At 42.9% G+C, this 21,584-nt stretch overlaps 2 protein-coding genes across 4 annotated transcripts in view; one reads left to right on the top strand and one right to left on the bottom strand.

Moving 5' to 3' along the window:
• WASHC4 (WASH complex subunit 4) overlaps nucleotides 1-8,140 on the top strand; it is a 101,403-nt gene extending 93,263 nt beyond the window's left edge. Inside the window, exons 30-33 of one of the 2 annotated variants that reach the window (XM_077472094.1) lie at nucleotides 368-464; nucleotides 618-814; nucleotides 5,984-6,083; nucleotides 7,612-8,140. In XM_077472094.1, the coding sequence (XP_077328220.1) occupies nucleotides 368-464; nucleotides 618-814; nucleotides 5,984-6,083; nucleotides 7,612-7,676 (459 nt within the window). In that variant the 3' untranslated portion in view covers nucleotides 7,677-8,140. Of the gene's footprint in view, nucleotides 1-367; nucleotides 465-617; nucleotides 815-5,983; nucleotides 6,097-7,611 lie in introns of both variants that reach the window. The other variant, XM_077472095.1, reaches the window with a different exon arrangement.
• Nucleotides 8,141-9,369: 1,229 nt separating this feature from the next.
• Nucleotides 9,370-21,584, bottom strand: part of APPL2 (adaptor protein, phosphotyrosine interacting with PH domain and leucine zipper 2) — a 148,422-nt gene continuing 136,207 nt past the window's right edge. For both annotated transcript variants that reach the window (XM_077472096.1, XM_077472097.1), the window contains 2 exons: nucleotides 20,924-20,971; nucleotides 9,370-13,686 (listed from right to left, as the gene is read on the bottom strand). In XM_077472096.1, the coding sequence (XP_077328222.1) occupies nucleotides 13,552-13,686; nucleotides 20,924-20,971 (183 nt within the window). In that variant the 3' untranslated portion in view covers nucleotides 9,370-13,551. The remainder of the gene's footprint in view (nucleotides 13,687-20,923; nucleotides 20,972-21,584) is intronic.

Raw genomic sequence — 21,584 nt, 5'->3', positions numbered from 1 at the left:
ACACAGACAGACGGTCCGTGCTCGTCCGATCCCCATAGAGGAGAGCGGAGAGCTGACAGGGCAGTCCCTGCACAGTGTGCGGAGACCGCCCTGTCCGCAGCCGGCTCAGCGGGGACAATGGAGCGATCCCCGCTGAGCGAGCGGATCATCACGGGGCGGATCATTACTGATCCGCCCCGTGTGAAAGAGGCCTAAAACTAATTGATCACTTTGCATTGCAGTTGGTGCAAAAAGTTGCCACATCCTGTGCCAAACAAAAGAAGTGCCCTGAGACCAGTGGCAAAACAAAAATTCATTTGCATTTCTGTTGTTATTCTGACAAGGCAATATATATATGCCTCCTAATTAATTTTTTTTATTCTTTCAGACACTCAACTTTGTTGAGCATTCTATAAATTGCAAGGAGAAACTCAATAAGAAGAACAAAGTTGGTGCTGCCTTTACTGATGATGGATTTGCAATGGGTAAGCTGTACTTCTTTTTCCATATGCGTAAAGTCAGACTATACCTAAACATATATTTGGCAAGGACGGGTTTTTGATGTATGATGCTTTTCAGCTTCTGGGCTTTTGTCTTTGGTGAGCTAATATCCATATTTTCATGTATGTTGCATGCAGGTGTTGCATACATCTTGAAACTACTGGATCAGTACCAGGAATTTGACTCATTACACTGGTTCCAGTCTGTGCGAGAAAAGTACATGAAGGAGAAAAGAGCCGTTTCCAAACAACAGAATGTACAGTCTAATAATCAAGATGAAAAACTGCTCCAGACAATGAACTTAACACAGAAGAGGCTGGACATTTACCTCCAGGTACGCTGTCTTTTGAAGCTTTATTCAAATAACATAATTGATGTAAACACAAGGGTACAACCAGTAATTGTTTAAAGTGTGTTTATTTTAACACTGGTTGTGAATATCTAGCTCTTCCTGGTGCCTCCACGCTACCTTTGGAACCTGACATATAAGGCCCCTTTCACACATGTGGACCGTTCGTTTCATCAGTTCAGTCCCATTTTTTTTTGTTTTTAAAGAAAAAACAGATAAAGTGTACATCAGTTAGTCATGTGTTTTTTTTTTTTTTTTACATCTTCCAGCAAGAGTCTTTAACCGCCTGAGTCCCAGAGCCGTTTTTTCATGCAAATACGGACTGTTTAACTATTTTACATCTGTTTTTCGTCTGATCCATTTTTTTTAAAGGAAGAGAAATGGGGCTTTGATCCGTTCCACAAAACGGATGTTGATTGAAGTGGATGTAAATGGATAATCATCCATTTTTCCATAGAGATGCATTGATGTCCGTTTTCATCACATCAGTGGATGCAGGAAAAGCGGACAAACGGTCCGCATGTATGAAAGGGGGCTAAGACATCATAGCATACAAATCATGATTACAGCAGATTACTGCAGCAGATCTCAGCCTGTCATTTGCCAGCTCGTGTGCCTCACTACTGGCCAGTCACGGTAATAGGTAGCCTTGCTATTCTACATTAGGGAATAGGCCAGAGCATGCCGTGGAGTTTGGTTGCTATTTTCTGGTAGTGTCCTTCCATTTAGAGGTCTGAAGGTGTAGCCACACTAAAGCCTAATATACACAATAAGATTATCGGAAGGATGGGCAAACTTTTTTCTCTTTCGTTCATTGACAGACACAGCACCTTTAATCTTGACCTTAGGGTTATATCGCCATCTTTAGTAGAGGACTAGGCAGAACACATAAAAACAGCATAGCTGTACAGTACCGCCCAGGGGGCGGCCCTACTGGCTATAAGCCCTCACTCTGCTACCAGCAGCTCAGTTTTTTTCTGCCTGGCTCCCTGTGGGGACCAATGGTCCTTGGATTTTTTTTATTTTTCTGCTGTTTTTTGATTCCTGTGATCTACAATCAACAGCTGGGCTGGGTGACAGGCTGGATAATATAGATCCTGATCAGGGGCGGACTGACCATTGGGGCACTCGGACACTGCCCGAGGGCCCCATACCACTAGGGGGCCCCATCAGGGTTGCCAGCCTCAGTAAAACCAGGGACAGTATGTAAAAAGTTGTGTTTTTTTTTTTTTTACATCTGTCTCTGAAATGTCCCTTACCGACATCCCTTTGGTCTAAAAATCATGAGATTATAGCTGCCCCACCTCTCCAGTACCTTCTCAGCCAATAGAAACATGTCTGTGTATACTGTGTGTGTGTGTTTGTGTCTACTGTGTGGCCCCATCATCTCTGATTGCTTGGGGGCCCCATAATCTTCTATTGCCCGGGGGCCCCATGAGTTGTCAGTCCGCCCCTGATCCTGGTAGTCTCCCCAGCCTGACCATCGAGTGTGTGCAGACCATAGCTACAACATGCCCCGTCTGGTCCAGGGGCGGCCGGTGAGCTATATGCTCCAGGGCACACACATGACAGTGCTACTGCTGTCCTTGTCACAGTGTGCCTTGGTCGAAAGCCACCCAGTACTGCTTGGGTGATGGGTCTGTCCATGAAATGCATCCAGCAGTCCCGGCAGGAGGGGTAAGTATGGTTCCACCTGTTGCAGCAGGATGGAGCAGCTGGGCATTCCCTGGGAGGTCGACTAGGGGGTCTCTTCCTCTCCCTGGGTCTCTTCCTCTCCCTTTCTCTCCTCCTCATGCTAAGGGGCAACTGTGTGACTGGACATAGGGGGTGCGTAGCGTACCTGGCCGGGGGGTCCTCTGGGTCCTGGCAAGGGGCTGCGCTGGGCGGTTTGTGGTCCGCTTGTTTTTTCCCTGTTTTAGTGCCATTTTTGGGGTGCTGCAATTTTTCTGTGTGCTGCCATGTGGGGACTGGGAGCCACGGCCATTTTCTTGTAGCCACAGCCATGTGCTTAACCGCGGCTATTTTCTTGGAGTCCTGGCGGCCATTTTCCCAGCTGTATTAGACGATTTTGCAGAGGAGGCCGGCAGCCATTTTTTAGTAGCCTCAGATCTGTTATACTCTAGTGCTGGGTGCTGGTTAAACCTGGAACATCGAAACTGACACAGAACACCTTGTGGCAGGCAGAGGGGAGAGCGGAAAGCAGCAGCACGAGTCCTGGAGGGGGCCCCCTCAGTCTGTGGCAGCTAGGAGGGTGGGCATTTTTTGTTGCTTGTCTTAGGTCCCTAAGGGTGACAGGCAAGAGTGGGTCAGCATGGCATCAGAAGCTGGCGCTTCTTCCCCAGACATCCCTGTAATAGCAACTGTTTCCCCTGCACCCATGGTGCCTATGGATGCTCTGTCGGCAGTCCTGGAATCTTTTGTTGCCAGGGTAGAAGCGGCATGCGGCCGCAACGGGGGGTAAAAAAAAAAAACCCCCCCCACCGTCTTATGGGGAAAGCTCTGATTCAGACTCTCAGACATTTCAGAGGATGCGGATCAGGACCGTTCAGACAGTGAGGATGACTCTGTGTCAGGGTCAGCGCAGGAAAAAGCACTAGTAGGAGGACTTATCACAGCGGTGCGGGATACCCTAAAGATAGAGGATACAGCAGGGGCATCTGCAGAGGTGTGTTGGTCCCTTTTGTGTCCCACAAGCCGGTCCGCACTTCTAAGGTGTTTCCATATTTAACTTATATTGATAAGTTTATTTACAAGGAATGGGGAAGCCTGCAGCGGGCCTTTTCAGTCCTGAGACCAATGGTGGTGCGTTACCCTTTTGAAGAGAGTTTCCTGAAAAAATGGACATCTCCTCTGGTTGTTGACCCCCCGGTATCCAGGTTAAATAAGGTAACCACGATCCCGGTGGAAGGGTGTCCTGCTTGGGGTGGGGGGGGGGGGGGGGTCAGCATTGCGGCCGGTGTTAGCCACTGCCTTGGTGTCACAAACACTTACTGAATGGGCTAAGTTGTTGCACCGCAAGTTGGGGAAGAAACAGGTTTGGAACTGGCAGACCAGTTGGTCCACGGCCTTAAGTATGTCTGTGATGCGCCCCTGGATACAGCCCCTTTGCTTTCTAGAGCCTCAGTATCAGCAGTGGTGCTGCGTCGCTTGATTTGGCTTAAAGTGGTGTGTCGCCCCCCCCCCCCAAAACAAAAAGATTAAAAATGAAAAAATATATATTTTTAAACTCCTTTAAGCCTCTAAATGGCTGTTGCTAGGGGGTCCCTCTCGCGCATGCACAGAGATCCCTGGGCGGAAGCGTCAGACGCGTTGGTGGCTCCAAGGGGGCATTATTGGCTGATTTATGCCCCCCCCCCCCCCCCGCTCAGACTCCTACCTCGTTTTCTACGCAGAGTGGAGGCCGAGGGGATTGCGGTGATTCTGATTGCCCCAGATTGGCCTCAACGTCCTTGGTACTCCAACATAGTACGAATGGTGGCGGGTGTTCCCTGGTGGCTGCCGATGCGGGAGGACCTTCTGTCGCAAGGTCCAATACTTCATTCTGCTTTACCGTTACTGGTTTTAACGGCATGGCTGTTGAAAGCCAGGTGCTAAGGGACCGAGGACTGTCGGCTTGTCCTCTTCTCAGAAGATTTATCATCGTACATGGAAGGCCTACATCTCCATGTGTGAGGAGTTGGGGTGGCGGCCGCGTACATATTCAGTTTCCAAGATCCTGCTGTTTTTGCAGCAAGGAGTGGATCAGAAACTTGCATTAAGCACCATTAAGGGACAGATATCAGCCTTGTCATGCAAGTCTCCCTACTTGATCCTCCACAAGGATAAGGCGGTGCTGCGCCCGCAGCCTTTGTTTCTTCCAAAGGTTGTTTTGGCCTTTCATCTAAATGAGGACATTGTGCTTCCGTCCTTATGTCCTCGGCCGTTGCATCCCAGAGGTTGCATTGCATTCTTTGGATGTAGTCCGGGCTCTGCGGGTGTATCTGTCTGTTACAGCTCCTTTTCGGAGGTTGGACTCCCTGTTTGTATTGGTGGCTGGTCCGAAGAAGGGCCTGGCGGTCTCGTTGGCCACTATTTCTCGGTGGATCAGACAGATCGTGGTTCAGGCTTATGCCATAAGGGGGCGGGCGCCCCCCTTTCCTGTCACGCAACATTCTACCAGGGCAATTGGTGCCTCCTGGGCTTTCCGACACATGGTGGTTCACACTTTCACTAAATTTTACAAGGTTGATGTGAGCGCATCTTTGGATGCATGCTACGGCTGTAAGGTTTTTCATGCGGCCGTTTAAGATTGCAACTCAAATATTGAGGAGTTCTTTTTGTTATGGGTGGAGTTTATTTTGTTTCTGTTCCCACCCCTCATTTTTGACACTGCTTGGGGACGTCCCTAAGGTCAAGATTAAAGGTGCTGTGTCCATCAATGAATGTAAGAGAAAATAGGATTTTTGTACTCACTGTAAAATCCTTTTCTCTGAAGTTCATTGATGGACACAGCACCCACCCCTCCTATTTATGTTTGTACTGCTTTTTGACGAACTGAGCTGCTGGCAGCAGAGTGAGGGGTTATAGCCAGTAGGACCGCCCCCTGGGTGGTAATGTACAGCTTTGCGGTTTTTATGTGTTCTGCCTACTCCTCCCCTAAAGGTGGCGATATAACCCTAAGGATAAGATTAAAGGTGCTGTATCTGTCAATGAACTTCAGAGAAAAGGATTTTACGGTGAGTACAAAAATACTATTTTTTTTTTCTTTTTGCATGGTAGTCTCCATATCGGAAACTAATAGGTTACTAAAGTACGAAAATTCTCATGAGTGAAAAAAAAATTTGGAAGTGATGTAATGTATTTGTATTGTACTTTTGGACTAAAACTGTACAGAATAAACAAAAATCCTATGATCTTGTATCATACGAGAACATTTTTCATGTTTGTCCCTTCCGTAAATTTCAGACAAAAGCGGTTTACTAAGATCAGAATATCATATAATGACTTAGAAAGTGGTATTTTTTGTACAATATTCTGATTGTGTGTATGGGGTTTAAGAAGCAGTGTGCAAATGTTTTTTCCCCTCACGTTTTGCTTTTATACACATGTGGATTTCAACATCGTCTTTTTTTTTTTTTTTTAATGTAGATCTAATCCTCTGTTTAATTTGTATAGGAGTTTGAACTACTTTACTTTTCGCTGAGTAGTGCAAGAATTTTCTTTAGAGCTGATAAAACGGCCGCTGAAGAAAACTTGGAGAAGAAAGAGAAGGAAGGTGAGTTAAAAAGGTGCTACTGAAGTTTTTTTCTCATGTTTCGCCAGTCTCCAGGCAGACCTTTCAGAGTACAGAACCAGCTCACAATGTAGTGTTTGACTGAATGCAGTCCTTATGGTATGTAATAGGTTTTGTGTGCTTAATTGGAAAGTTAATGGTTGCATTTTATTTAGCAATTCTTGGAAAGTAATGTTTCGGATTTTTCAGGATGGAAAACATCCCATTATTAATGGACACATAAAAGTATTACTAAACCCAGGACCCTGCTTTCACTATATCTGGTCTCCCACAGTACAAACATGAAATTGCAATTAGTTTAGTAAATGTAAACAGCAAATATGTTTTCCTCTGACTGTCCTATGAGGATGTAGGACCTCTGGGCAGTGCTGATTGATTGGCTCTGTGCTAATCACGTGCACCCTACTAAAAAAAAAAAATCTCTAGCAATGGACTATTTTTTCACTGAATGGATTACAGTAATGGACTTGATTCAATTATTTGTTTAGGCTGTCTTCATATGTGTGTTATGTATTGATCAGTTTTTCACTATTGCTCATTTATTACTTTTTTTTTGTTCTGAGTTAGGACCACATTTACTTTTTATATATTCTGTTTTATGTGGGGACACTTTTTAATGTTGGCTGCCACTCCTTTAGTATTTTTTTTTTTAACTTTGGTTTGCGCATTTGTTTTTTTTTATCCCTTTAATTAGTAGTTATGACTTGTCCCCTAAAGCTGCCCCTCTCTCCACGTACAATGGAAGACGTTAAGCCAATACTGGTCATGCATTGCACATGAAGGCACAAAGGTCCACTCACATTCTGTGATAGAGATGGGTGCCATGAGCCTGTGGATTAAAGTATTGTGAAATCTTTCAATCTTACAATGTTACTCCAGCCACTGGAATCTTCAGCCAACATTTCCTGGGCGTGTTGCTGCATACTGTTCATGCTGTAGTTTCAACACCTTTCAGCCCCAATGCCACCAATCTCTCTTCTGAGCTGTAGGGACGTACTAGTGACCTAGCAGAAGGAACCACAGCTGGGGAGGCAGGCATATGCTACAACTGAAAGTGTTGGGTGGCGAAGATTCCAGTAGAAAGTGTAACTTTTTTAGAGCGCAAAGTTTCTATGCACCAGAAACTGGTAATTGATCTTATTCTTTTTCAGGCTGCCTTTTTTTTTTATTATATGGAACATATGAAAAAAAAAAAGTGTTTTTAAAGCTATGCCTTTTTTTTTTTTTTTTAAATCTTCATTCGTTAACACTGCTGTGGCTGCTGGAAGGTGTACCAATTTACTCTGTTTACATAATGACTCTTGAGTTTAGGGCACCCATGGCAACCAGAAAATAGAAGGTTGAGTCAGAAATGAGCAGCCAACACAAATACTAGAGAACAGGGAATTAAATATTAATGAGAATAGGAAGAACGTACAGCATATACGCCTCAGGTAGAGTGTTTATGATGGTGAACAGTGGATTTAAAGACTGCATGAATAAGCCTGACAAGCATTTGTTTGTTTTGTAGAGTCTTCTAAAGCAAACGACACAATTCCAAATAATTCCTCCACCTCAGACTCCGTTATGAAGTGAGGGTGCTTCACAGCTCAACTCGGAGCCCCAAGAATATCTCATCTCTCAGCTTGGATGCGTTAAATGCAAGAGACTGGAAGCAGACATTGCACTTCACACACAGCTCTGATCACTGTGATTCCCAGGAACATATAAAGTGTGTGCACAGTTATCGAGTGTCAACTGTGAAAGCCATTAGGCAGAGCTTGGTAATAGACTCCAGATATTTTGGGAAAAGTAATGGTGCGTCCTTCTAGATTATAATGTAAACATCTCAGAATACAGGGATCATAAGACTGGAACAACCACAGACATGGTAGTGAATCTTCTTACTGACATTCACATAAATGAAGTTAGACATATATATCTGAGAGAAGGTTATCAGTTTGTATATGTGTACATGTGCACTTTTTGTACATCAATTAAGTATTGTAAATGTCGTATCTTCATATGTAAAAATGTATAAAATATATACATTATTTCAACCTGGTAAAGTGTGCTCTTATTCTCAATGAGGTTAACTTACTAAAAGGAAAATGTACAGCAAATGTAGTTGCTCAATCTCTGAGGGGAAGCTCTGTTCATTTCCGTCAGTCAACCAAAAATTCTTTTTGTTTTCCTTGCATGTGATTTGAGTACTCTTTGCAAAGTGAAGCTTTAACTCATTTACTATGCCCTGGAGCAAGTGCACAGTATATTGGCCTTTAGTAAATCAACGCTAATCTCTTTCATAGTGTTGAAGCTCTGATAACGTGAGAGTTCCAACCTTACCCAGGGCTGTCTTCCTTTGCGCTGAATGCTGATCCGAAACAAGAATGCAGATAATGACTTCTGACTTTTCATTTTCATGCTTGTTCTGGATCAGTAAATCAATAAATATTGAAGTCATGGGTTTTGTATACCAGCCTGGCAAGAAGCATTTTCAGAAAGCAGTCTGTACTACTATGCTATGTTCCAAAAAGGTACAGCCATCCTCCATTCCTTGAGAACTATATGTCCAACGTGAGGTAAGTTGATGGAATATAATTAGTATTGGTTTGACTTTGCGTAATGTAGTCTCCCTTCCTACTGTAACCATTGTAAATACTCAGTCAGCCCAAAAATTAGGGCTTGAAGTTGCCTGCAGCAACACATTTCCTGTAAAGGAACTGGAATTCCCAACAGGCTATTTGTGCATTGGACCACTGGTGACTTCAATGACCCTAGTAGTTTTGTGCAGAAGGAGGTTCCCGTTCTAAAAATAGGAAGATTGACTGCACCCCATTGCCTTGCTCTACCGATCCTGTAACTTTTAGTTGCCTTGGAGGTCAAAATGTTACCAGTGATATGTAAATTGAACTTTAGCTCCCTGTAGATTAATTTGTTGATACAAAAAGGCTGCTTCTAGGGCGCAGAGGCCTGAGCAATGACAAAGGCATACACTCCAGCCAAATAAACACTTAAGAGCCTGGATTCTTAGAGGATGTACTTTTATGTGCCAACACGTATAGTAAACACATGCCTTAAATGAGAGAAAGGTGCCATGCTGATCCTTCCCCTGGAACTGCAGGATCCTCTATAATGTAAAATGAATTTTGTAAGGTAACAAATGTGGCTTTCACTACTTTTTTGTGCATTAATAGCACCCCATGATCAGCACATGTGGAGTTTAGCTTTCATACACACATTTCTTTATCAGGTAGAGCTGTATAATTCATAATATGAAACTCGTAAATAAAATAAGCAAGACCATCAAAACTTTATTTTATTAGTGCAAAAAGGACAGTGGGCTTAGATTCCAACAATATAATGTTCACCAATCCCTAAAGGGTTGCTGGATTATTAGAACTATGTACATATAACGGATACATCTTCTGCATTGTTTCCACACTATTAAATTCCATTTTACAATAGACACAGGATTTAAGACAGTAGAAATTGATTGAACATGACAGACACTTAAATGATTAGCAGGTTTATGAAAAACTCCAGTAAGGTATAAAAATAGAATACATTTTACAGTTATTGGTCATTGTTACCTACAAATAAGTTTCTATGCATATTATTAAAGTGCAGAAATGGCCAGCTGTATTCCCAATAAGTGCAGCATTACTATTCCTGGTATGAGAAATTTAGTGTACATCTAATGTGAATCCCAGGCTTTTTTTTTTTTTTTGGGATAGAATGGTCAGATTTTTTTTTATTTCTGGCTGCAGTCTCCTCTTGGCCTTCCCCTTATCTGTGACAACCATTTACAGGGTTATCACTGGACCAAACAGTCAGTGTGAGGCAATCTACCCAATTGGAACACAGACAGCAGTCCAAAAACACTTTAGCGCTAAACCCAGAGATATTCTTTCCAAAATGCCCATCAAGTGTGCAGCCCTCCTCCGACCAGGAAATCCTTAGAACCAACTGCAAAAAACACAGGACCGTGCGACCACCTTGTGCATTAACATAGCCACATTTTATTTGATCCACAGCGAAATGGATACGCACATGCAAGTTAAAACATCAAGCAACACAAATCTGCTCCAGCTGGAATGTAATACAGCTTGTCCTAGGAACAAATGGTTTGACAGCTGATAAGGGGGCATGACCCCCGAAACTCTCCCCTGAAGCTGGAAGGCAGTAAAACCTGATGGGGGTCTAAACCATCCATACTCTACCAAAATGTATGTATATATATATATATATATATATATATATATATATTCTCTGGACACTATTTAATTTCTGTCTAGTGACCAGAAGTCATTCTGGCTGGGTATATGGGCAGGAAAGAAGTTCTAACCATTCCCCACTCCATATCTAACACATCCATTTTGGGCAAATAACTGTTTAACATGAACCTGACAATTCTAAGCAACTGAGCATATGAAAGAAAATTCAAAAGGAGGTGGTTGACTTAGCAAGAGAAGTATGGACTTGCCTAGGTGGATGTCCCCCACCAGGTATGCACTGAGCAATCTAATGCTGCCAATTGCTTAGTTCTCCCCCTCTGCTCTGAGCAGAGAAATGTGACTGTCAGTCTCCAGGTCCCTGCTCTACCCCTTCAGTGCTCACTGGGGTGCTGGGTTGTGGAGGGGTTGGGAGCAGGTGGCTCAGCCATGTTGCAGGCATCTGGGTGACGTCAGCCAACAGTGAAGTTTAGCCCGCTGTTGGATGAAAACAGGTCACAGGAGTGCAGAATGAACTGCACTCCTGTGACCTACAGGAGAAGAAGTACAGCCAAAATAGCTTTCTCCTTTAAGTGAAAACAAGCAGATCCAGAGATAAGGGTGGCTGAATTTACATAAAAATCAACTTGTAAATATTGAGTTATTCTCCATCCTCTACTGCGAAAGTAAAAGAAAATCCAGTTTTTTGGGTTGTCACCAGAACAAAAGTGGAGAGAATCTTCCAATGGGGTGACTAGTCTTGGTGACAACCAGAGAGTCCCTCACGTTGGAGGCATTTCTCAATTCCGGTTTTGACTTTGGGTCAAATGGAAATCTCCCCAATGGGACCTATGGCAAAAAAAAAAAAAAAAAAAAACTGACAGGCTTATAACCCTCCCTTATGCTATCTAAAATTGGGGGAGATAACGTTTTGCCTTTTAGCTCTACGTTAGGAATGATTAGATACAAATCACAGCATATTTTAGAACCAAGAGTACTTCCTTTGATAAAGCAGATTTAACCCTGTATTCAATAAAGAGTGTAAATTCTAAAGAGCAGTATCCCATAGAAACCACTCAGAATTCATCCCGCTGAAGTCAGATCAGGACAAGATGAGTTCAGACTGGCTGCAATACTTTTGTTGCACTTATAAATTTGCATTTTAAGGAAATTAGGTCAAACAATCTAGAATTTGATAATAAACGTATATAAAACAAACAAGAGTGTCACATGAAGATGGCCCTTATAAAGAACCCTAGAAACCCAACAATCACTGTTCCCCCAAGGCAAAGTGGTTTTGCTAATACAAAAATAAACACAAATACATTTCTTAATATTATATATCATTTCCCATAGAATGAACGAATAATGACTGAGGATTACATCTAAATATTATCCACATGCACTTTTGTTTTGGTGTGTTGTCAGGAGCGATGCTTTTAAAAGGAGAACTCAGTTTTTTTGTTATTTAATATTCAAGCATTCCAAAGCTACAATATTGTGATGTATATGTTGTTAAGCAAATGAAACTGCAAAGAGATACAAAAATGAGACATTTGTTTTCTCCCCCGTTTAGCTCTGGCCTTGCACGATCCCCTATGTAAAGCTATTAAGAGTCATACACATGAATCATCTCTATAGTTATTGTTTCATGGTACACTTAGTTACTCGGATTAGGTTGCCTGCCCAATTGCAGGCAGAAAAAAATGTAAACACTGGAGTGGGGTCATTTACGAGTGCTCAGAGTGAATAAACATGAAAACCTGTATGAGGCATTGTGTGGCCTTCACCAATGACTAAAGAGACAATTGGATACATTGATTAATATTTCAAAGAAAATATATAAAATTGTATGGTGCTGAAATAAACACAGTATACACTTTATATGACCAGACCTCGGGGAATCACATTGGCTTTAGCATCAGTGTTTAAACCATTAATGAGGAGATCTGCAGTACATTTTAAAGGAAAACATTTGATACCATGTAGGTGGATCCATTTTAGCTTTACAGTATTATTTAATTGTCTTGTCAAAAGTACTCAAAGCTCTGACATTGGAGCAATTTGATGTGCCAAATCTGCAGCAATGGCACTGTCCAAATTGGTGTGACGCCACAACGATTCTCAAAAGAAGTTTTTTTTTTTTTTATGTACTATTTTTGGCAACTTTAGGGTGCGATTTACATAGACATCTACAGCAACCTGCACCAAGGTCTCTGAAATCGCCCCTGAAAGTCGGGACTGACCTCACACGATTTTATTCCTGCTGTCAGTGTGAACCTAGGCTCAAAGTAATAAGTGCAGATATTATAGGATCATAGAGTTGGCATGCAAAGAGAAATGGGCACAAGTGTTAATTTTTGGGTATTTTTTCAGAAAGGAGTAGTTTAAGAAAAAAAAAGCGCTGCATCATCTCTTCAAAATGATAAACGGGACTACAACAATTAGGGGGGAAAAAAAAATCTCTACCTTATGCTCCTGGAAAGGTCACTGCCATTTATACCCTATTCATATTCTATATGTAAACATTCATAACCTCATTATTGATAAGGTTATTAAAAAAAAAGCGCACATCCAAAATTTGCACTTAAGGTTTATTGGGCTATAAGAAAGCAGGGCCATCAAGTACACAAATATTCATGGTGGACAGCACTTCGTATTGTGTATATATATAGATAAACAAATACTAGGAGCTCACAAGGGCTACCTCCTATACACATGAAAAGACCAAAACAGGAGATTATGAATTGCAGGCATATCACACCTATTGTGTGCAAATCTACATTTCATGCCATGGAACTCGCACACAACAGATAAAATAATCCATTAACTCCTGGGATCTTTTCATGCATAACAGCCTTCTAGTTAGTCTACCTCTGAATAAAATGTGTACAGTGCTGATAACTTGAGGCTTTGGGAAGACTGTGCAGTACCAGCTGAGCACCATTCACCCTGTGAGGAGCAATACTCAGATTAAACCACAAACATGATATCTGAGCATAAAATGATTATGGTATTAACTATTGATAAGGCTAGTCTTGCTGGGATCATTTTGTGTGACTTACATTATTAGTCTAATTCAATTGGTCTTCTGGCCCCTCCAGATTTACAATACAGACTTTGTCACCACTCTTATGTTGACAATTGGAAATTACTATCAGCAGAAAAAAAAAAAAAGTGTTTCAACATTGTGGAATCTAGACATTTTACCATCAAAGCAGCCTTGAGAATGTATAGAAGGATTTCAGATATGCTGTTTAAGCTTCAGATTCCAATCCTTCTTCACATGGTTGAATTTCCTCACTGTCTTCTGACTGGACATTCAGAAGAACAAACTTGCCATCATTCGAAAGGGGAACTGACGACATAAGTTGTGCCAATGCTTCTGGGTCCTACCAAGAAAATTCTGTTAAATCACAGCTTATACAAACTGAAAACAGGAATTTGATCCATAACACAATTATAGTAAGCTCCTTCCTGTGGATGTATGTTTGTACACTTATGCAAAACTGTAAAATGCACAGAGCTTTAGCTATTGTGAGCTGTAGTCCAATAGTCACACTGTTATAGTATATGCATATTCCATAATCAGAAGTAGAATGGAGCTTTGCTTATACCACATGGACAGGCTGTTTCCAAATCTGTCAGCCACACAAAACCAAATGCTTTTGGCATTTTATGATCTCCAATCCAGTCACACGGTTTGTACATGGGTTTCATTGTCCTGTACTATAACATGTGGAATTTACAGGCAAAATCCCTCTGATCTTAATCATAAACTACAGGACACAGGCAGCTTCTTCATACACCATGGGATGTCCCCAAGTAATCAATACAAGGATGGGCAACCACTATACAAATGTAACTGTGCCAAAAGACTCAAACAACAACAGGGATACAGTTTAGAGTGTGGTTGCAAGAACCTTGTGGCCAAAAGTTGCATCTGCAGTGTATATGACATCCACCTGGTAAAACATTTTGAAAAGGTATGAGCAGGAGACCATTTGGCAGCCATACAGAGTTGTGCGAAAGAGGCTTGATGCCTAAAAAAAAAAAAAAAAAAAAAAAAAAAGGTCCAGGATGCTCCAACAGAACTTCTGTAGTGGGTGCATAATAACACAAGAGGGTGTTTTTGTTGTTGAGCATAAGCTGTTGTATTCAAATTCCTTATCCATTGTGCAATGGGGGATTTTGAAGCAGGGGTGTGAGGTACTGAGGAAAGAACAAACAGGGAATCTGTTTGTCTAATGGAAAAAGTGTTTTTTATCTACACTAGTCTAATGGTTCTAACTACATTCAGTGCACAAAGATGGCAGGACAATGTCCTCATTGAGATGGAACATTAAAGCCATCTTCAGAAGAGAGGATGGTCTAGACGAGGGGTCTCAAACTGGTGGCCCTCCAGCTGTTGTGGAATGCCTCATGGGACTTTTAGTTCTGCAACAGCTGGAGGTCTGCCAGTTTGAGACCCCTGGTCTAGACTCTAGAGCAGCAGCCTCAAACTGTCGGCCCTCCAGCTGTTGCAAAACTACAAGGCCCATGAGGCATTGCAAAGCTGACAGTTATAAGCATGGCTCCCACAGGCAGAGGCATGATGGGATTTGTAGTTTTGCAACATCTGGAGGGCCGCCAGTTTGAGATCCCTGCTCTAGAGCATGGGTGCCCAACCTGTGGCCCTCCAGCTGTTGTGGAACTACAAGTCCCATGAGGCATTGCAAGGCTGACCGTTACCTGCAGGACTCCCAGAGGACAGAGGCATGATGTGACTTGTAGTTTTGCAACAGCTGGAGGGCCACAGGTTAGGCACTCATGCTCTAGAGCATAATACAACCTTGTCATTGTGAGGTATGAGGAAGGTATCTTTACAGAAAAGGACCACCAGTTCAGATTCACAAACCCGACAGAGTTGGTGGCAACCAGAAAGGCTATTTTGCTGGCAAGAATCTTGAAGGGGGGGGGGGGGATATCCATAATGGGTTCAAAAGGTGGTTACTGCAAGAGCTATATTCTGGTCATGTTTGTAGGAAGGCCAGAATGTGAGGCACAGAGGAATGAACTGACTGCCGTCACACCAGGTGAAGTAAGAATTCCAGGTATGATAATACATCTACCTGGAAATGGCTTTTCTAATTTCAGAAAGGTATGAATCACAGACTCTGAGACCCCCGTTATCCCTCAAGACCTGGGTTTCAAAAGCCATGCCGGTAAAGCCACAGACTGAAGCAGGGTGGAATAGAGGGCCTTGAAACAGCAGATGTGGCCTGAAGGGGAGAGGCCAGGGGTCTTCTGCAAAAAGTTGGGGTATGATTGTGTACCAGATTCTTTTGGACCAGTTCTGTGCCAGAAGAATCTCCATCTTCCTCTTTGGTGGAGAAGGCGAGGCAGAATGCTCAGTGGAGGGAATTGTTCGGGAAAATAGAAAGATGGGTAAATCCATGGAAAAAGCCTGTTTTCTATGCTGACAGAATGTTTAGTTGGAGAGTTCTTGAAAGGATTTGGGTGAAAGGTACTGCCTTGAAGAAGACCCACCTTTAGACCCAGAACTTTTTTTTTCTCTCCGGAGAACAGGCCTTTGCCTGGGATGTAAGACTGGGGAGCAGATTGAATCTGATTACTTAACTGAAGGTTTGAAGCAGCTGAACTGTCTTTCGATATTTGCCGAGAGTCACAGAGGAGGAGAAGGTCACCTAGATAGCCTGTCATCTGACTGCCCTGGGGTATGAGAATCTTTTTTTCGTTGTAGGAGCACTGAACCTTACCGATATGTTATGTGGGAGCCTGCTCACCAGAAACTGGTGTCTTGCTGGGCCCTTGGCACAAATTAATAAAGTGCTAAAAGAATGGGAGCAGCACACTAGCTTAAACGGCCCTTTAAACGTTTTTATTTTGCAACAACCAGCTACAAGGGATCATGCAAACACCTGGATTGAAACCACTGAGGCCGAGTTCTGAGTATGCAAGGATGCTAAGATCTTTGTGATCACCCGGCAGCAGAGGGCAAAGCAATATACTGGAAGCAGTCATTTGCCACTGCAAAGTGTAGAAATTGCTGAAGAGATAGATGAATGGGTACAGGAAAATGGTCATCTTGAAGGTCCAAGGATGCTATGTGTTCCTCTTGTCTCTGAGAGGCAATTGCTGACTTGGCAGATTCCATATAAAGTTTGGGAATGTGAAAATTTGTAAAGGAATTTTAGGTCCAGTATAGCACAGATACCTCTGTTGAGATTTGGTATCATGAACAGGTTTGAGTAGAATCTTTTGAACCAGTCTTGGTACTGGTACAATGACTCCCTGGGGGACAAGAAGTGGTTCAGGGCCTTTGAAAATCTGACTGTCCTTGGAAAATTTTAGGTTGATTTGAAAGAAATCAAGCGGTGAGGGGATAGAATCTTCAACTCTAGCTTATACTTTGGTTTTTTTTTTAAACCACCTACAGGTATGGGACATCTGTGATCCAGAGAGATGCAAACTAACAGATGTCCCACCATTCCTACCTGTGACCTGTTTGATAAACTGGTCACATTTCTCACTAAATGCATATCTTCCTTGAAAGGGAATACTTGTAAGGCCCATCTTACAGACAGCTTCTGCTGTCCTAGCATGTAGCCATAGTGCATTATCAATATTTGTCTCATGATGTGTTCCAGGCAATCTACACAGAAAACAAGAGTAAAAGGCAGTTGTAATTGCAACAGCACAAGGTCATGTTGGTTAGTCATAGTCCTATTCCAGTTAACTGCAGTTTGAGATACAGAAATAGTGACAACAACAGCTGGTTGCAGGGCTGGGTCTGCCAGGTTAGAGAGAACCCCTTACAAACCACTTTGACCTACAGGTAAGCCTAGATTAAGGCTTACCTGTAGGTCCAAGAAATATCTCCTAAACCTACACGGTTTAGGAGATATTTGCCAAAACACAGGCACTGCTGTCTACGGCGCATGCAGGCGCACCGAGTGCGCCGCTGTCAAGGGCGATATGCCGCGAGTGGCGGCTCCCGTGCGCATGCACGGGAGTGACGTCATCGTGGCTTTGTCGAATGACAGCGGCGGAGCAGCAAGACCCACCAAGAAGATGGATGCTCCGGACTACAGGGGACAGTGGTGGCATCGCTGGCTCCTGTGTCAGGTAAGTGACACATAATGGGCTACTATGCGATGCATAGTAGTCCATTATGCTTTACCTTTGCAGGGAATCAAAGAGGAAGTAAACTCATCAGGGTTTATTTCCTCTTTAAGAGCATCTCAAATTTTCTACCAGCAGAATCTTTAAAAGACGGAACATCTTCAATAACTAAACTAAGATTTGTTTGGGACAGAGACAGCAGGGTCAACCTCAGTATTAGCTCACTACCACTGGGTAAGGTTCAGCAAAGATTTTTGAGGGGGTGAGAATACTTTCAGAATTGACTCCACCATAGAGTGCCCATTCTATCTCTTTATGAAAAGGGAACTGGTTTGTAAGTTTTAGTAGGTTTCTTTGTGCATAAAGGGGCATGGCAAGAGAGAGTTGAGCCAACCTACACAACACCAAGGCTTTTATGGACAGAAGACATTTGTTTTTAAACATTAGCAAGCATGTTGCATGAAGCTCCCCTTCAATGTATTGACAGTGTGTGTGTGTGGGGGGGGGGGGGGGGGCCTCAACATCCTCTTCATTCCCCTCTAATTCAGCACTGCCTCAACATCCTCTTCATTCCCCTCTAATTCAGCATCCTCTAGGACTGACATCAGGATCTGACTGTTGACAAACTTGAGTAGAAGAGTTTTTGGACTCTGGGCAAAGATGGCTGAATAAAAGGCAGCAATTTGTCCTGGAAATTGTGACACGGATGCAGAGAATTGTGCTGCTTTTAAGTAGGCTTCTTGTTGTGTGAGCTAAAATAATACGCTGATTAGCATAAAGCCAGTTCCAGCTCTGGTGCAAGGGTTGCATCATCTGAGGTTGAGCGGACCTTTGGTGAGTGAATGTTAGCCTGCCGTTTAGAATTGGTTCCCTTTAGCCTGGTCTCAAACATACCTACAAGTGAGGGTATTCCCTGTGGGCTACTCAGAGTAGTTTGGAAGATTGGTTACAGCATACTCCTAGCAGACATGCTTATCCTATGTGTAGACAGTCCTGCAACAAAATCCTTGTGCCCAAAGCTTACAAGGAAGCGCCTGTGTACTTTATAAGGTCTCCAGGTGGAAGTGGCATTAAAGTGTGCAACTAGTAGTGTGTTGTAACACCTAGTCATCTCCGTGAGACTGAGCTCCGAGTGGTTGAATTTTACTGCCAAGTTTGAAAAGTTTATACTGCAAAGTGAATACATTCCCTTATTTTACACAGTGACAAGTCAGAGACACAGGGTGACCCTGTCTTACCTGTGCATGACGCTGGACTGTATATAAAGTCCGGGCTTCACCTGTCATGGTCAGCATACCCCAGAGGGGTCTCCAGGGACTGTGTTCCATTACAAAAAAGCACGACCCTGAACATGTATAGCACTCTGCGGCTAACTTAATACATTGCACTAAGTGCCAAGGGGAGCAGAATCCAGTGCCCAAAGCAGGATTACAGGCTGTCCCCACAGCGTGGGATTTGAATATGGCTCCCAAGGTTTTACCATGGTTATACTAAGCTAGATACACTGCTTCTTTGTAAAGAGTAGGTAGAAGACAGTGAGGTGTTGACTGAAGAATCAGAGGAGGTCTATCATCTCCAGCCACTAGCAAAAAAAAACTGATTTACAAAGCGGGATAGGGTTATAAGGGAGCATGTCCTCAAAAGTTTGCCATTGTCCAATCACCCGGGGGGTACGAGCCTATATCCCATTATGTATGAATCAGTTGCCTGTGTCCTGTAATGTACGATTAAGGTTGAACTGTCTCTGTAACTGTTTAAAAAGTGTTAGCTAAAGTTCAGCTTTCATTTGTTAGTCAAGTCCATCCAGATCTGCTAGATCATCTACCACTACCCTCTCCCCAGTCTAACAATGCTGCTCTCTAAAGGTGTCACCATTGCTTCTGCTGTGGAGTCAATACACACTACGACAGAAAGCACGTTACAGACCAGATTCACCAGTTGAAAATAAGGGGAAAACATTTTTAAAAATGATCATAATGCAGCAGCCACAGTTAAAGTTTGGTAAAATGCAAAATATAATTTTTATTTGTTTTGTTGTTTAATACCACTTAAAGTCTCCTGATGCAATCGTGTGCCCAAGGCTTGCCAAATCTTCCATTTACTTGCCATTTTATAAAGGCTTATTGGTTAATTAGACTAAGTCAGTTCCTTGTCTTCACCATGCAAAAATGGTTTCACAAATGTGTTCAATCCATTCCTACGATGTGACAAGGTCATGCCAAGTGTGGCTACCTTTTAATCACGTTTTTGCAGAGGACAAGTTTTGGTAATGAAACTTTATGAAGTATTAAATACTGCTTTCTATCCCAGAGAAAAATTATGAAAATATGACCTAGCTCATTCCCGTCTGTCACTCTCATCCCCCTGGCTTAAGTAGACTCAATTACTTTCCTAGAACCTGTATTCACATCAGGTGACCTAGCATCACCTGCTACATACTTGTTGCAGTGAGGGTATCCCCCTGTGGGGAAGCCGGGCTAAGTACACGGTGCGGCTTGGCCCCACCCCCACTATCTGCTCACTGGATTTGACTGACAGCAGCGGGAGCAGCAAAGCCTGTGAGACAACAAAGAAAGGGAGAGAAAACCTGCAGATGGATACAGCACTGGATGGATAGAGGAGTCAGGTAAGTAAGAGTTAGGGATGGGGGAACAGATAGTGGAAGGGTTTTTTTACACTAATACATTAAGGTAAAAAAAAAAGTTAGGCCAGGTATACACAGGCCAAATGCTGGGACTCATTTGCCAGTTAAAAAAAATGTAAATAAAAAACAAAAAAAACGGCCCATGTGTACTTCCGGTTAAGCATACTGGAAAACCAGCAGCCAACCAACTCCCGATCAGCGCTCTCAGCCAATGGCGGAAAGCGCTGATCGGAGTGTTTTGGGGGGTGCGTCCCCTGTCAGAACACAACAGCTCAGCGGGGAAGATTGCAGTAATAATGTCGACTAGTTAGTACAGCGGCTACGAGCAGTCTTTTTTCCCATGCAACCCAGCTATAACACACTAAGGCCTGGTTCACATTAGTGCAATTCCAGACATCGTATTTGATTCACACCGGATTGCTGTTCAGCTCACATGCGATGCGACTTCAGTCATACAAACTGTATGGCTGAAATCACATCACATTCGCACCAAAATGGTGCAGGACCCTTTTTTGGTCCACACTGGAATTGGATTGCATGGGTGTTCACACTTATGCGATCCGATTCCTGCCACATTTCACAGTTCGCACTGCGATCTGCTGACCAATCTGGGGGTGTCGTTTACACCGACACCCGGCAGTGGTTCGCAGATGTCAGTGTGAACCACTGTGCGATTCAGGTGTGAAGCGGGAACCTGCACTGGATTCGCAGGGTTCTCGCATCACACCAGTGTGAACCGGCACTAAAACGGTTAGTGTGTAGCCGGCTTTAGACTTTAGAACCACTTTATAGTATTGTTCCTATCTTAATCCTAAAGCTAATCTAAATCCATGTAGTTAAAAAAAACAAAACAATCTTACCTTTTCTGCAGCAGCAATTTCTTTTCCAAAACTGATTGAGAAACAAATCTGTGGAAAACAAACATAGGCACACGATAAAGTTGTGTGGTAAGATACTGAAGTGCTGCTAGGTGTATGGGTGAATACTAATCAGAAAAACACAGAACAGCTGCACCATTCAAAATGATCTTAAGCATTAAAAGGATATATAATTCTTGAGCAATGGTCTGCTTGTTGTATGTAGTGTACATAAAGTGAAATGTGAATAAATAAAACTTCAACAATTGATACATATGATTAAGAGGGGGTCGCCTCCTAAGATGAGCAGGCATTGCACCCAGTGATGGAAGTGGTGGCACGGATCACATAATAAACTACTATATTCTGTGAAGGAGCACTTTATTAACACTCTTTTTATATTGACTATTTTTTATATCGATTTTTATATTGGACTTTTTTCATATCAATTGTTGGAAATGTATTTATTCACACATTAAAGTTGCTGTAGCATAAAATGATCTTCATACATTGTAGAGAGTGTAAACTTAGACTCTCTCAGTATGTGCTACAGATTCCCAGGCACAGTCAACTGATCATGTCAGCACAGTGGCTAAGTGGTTAGCACTTCCACCTAGCAGCACTAGGGATTCCAACCAAACCCTGGCACTACCTGCCTGGAATT

This window comes from Lithobates pipiens, unplaced genomic scaffold (assembly GCF_037356315.1).
Source record: "Lithobates pipiens isolate NorthernLeopardFrog02 unplaced genomic scaffold, aLitPip1_a1.2 Scaffold_8, whole genome shotgun sequence".
Classification (NCBI taxonomy): domain Eukaryota; kingdom Metazoa; phylum Chordata; class Amphibia; order Anura; family Ranidae; genus Lithobates; species Lithobates pipiens.
This window is presented reverse-complemented; position numbering and strand designations above follow the sequence as displayed.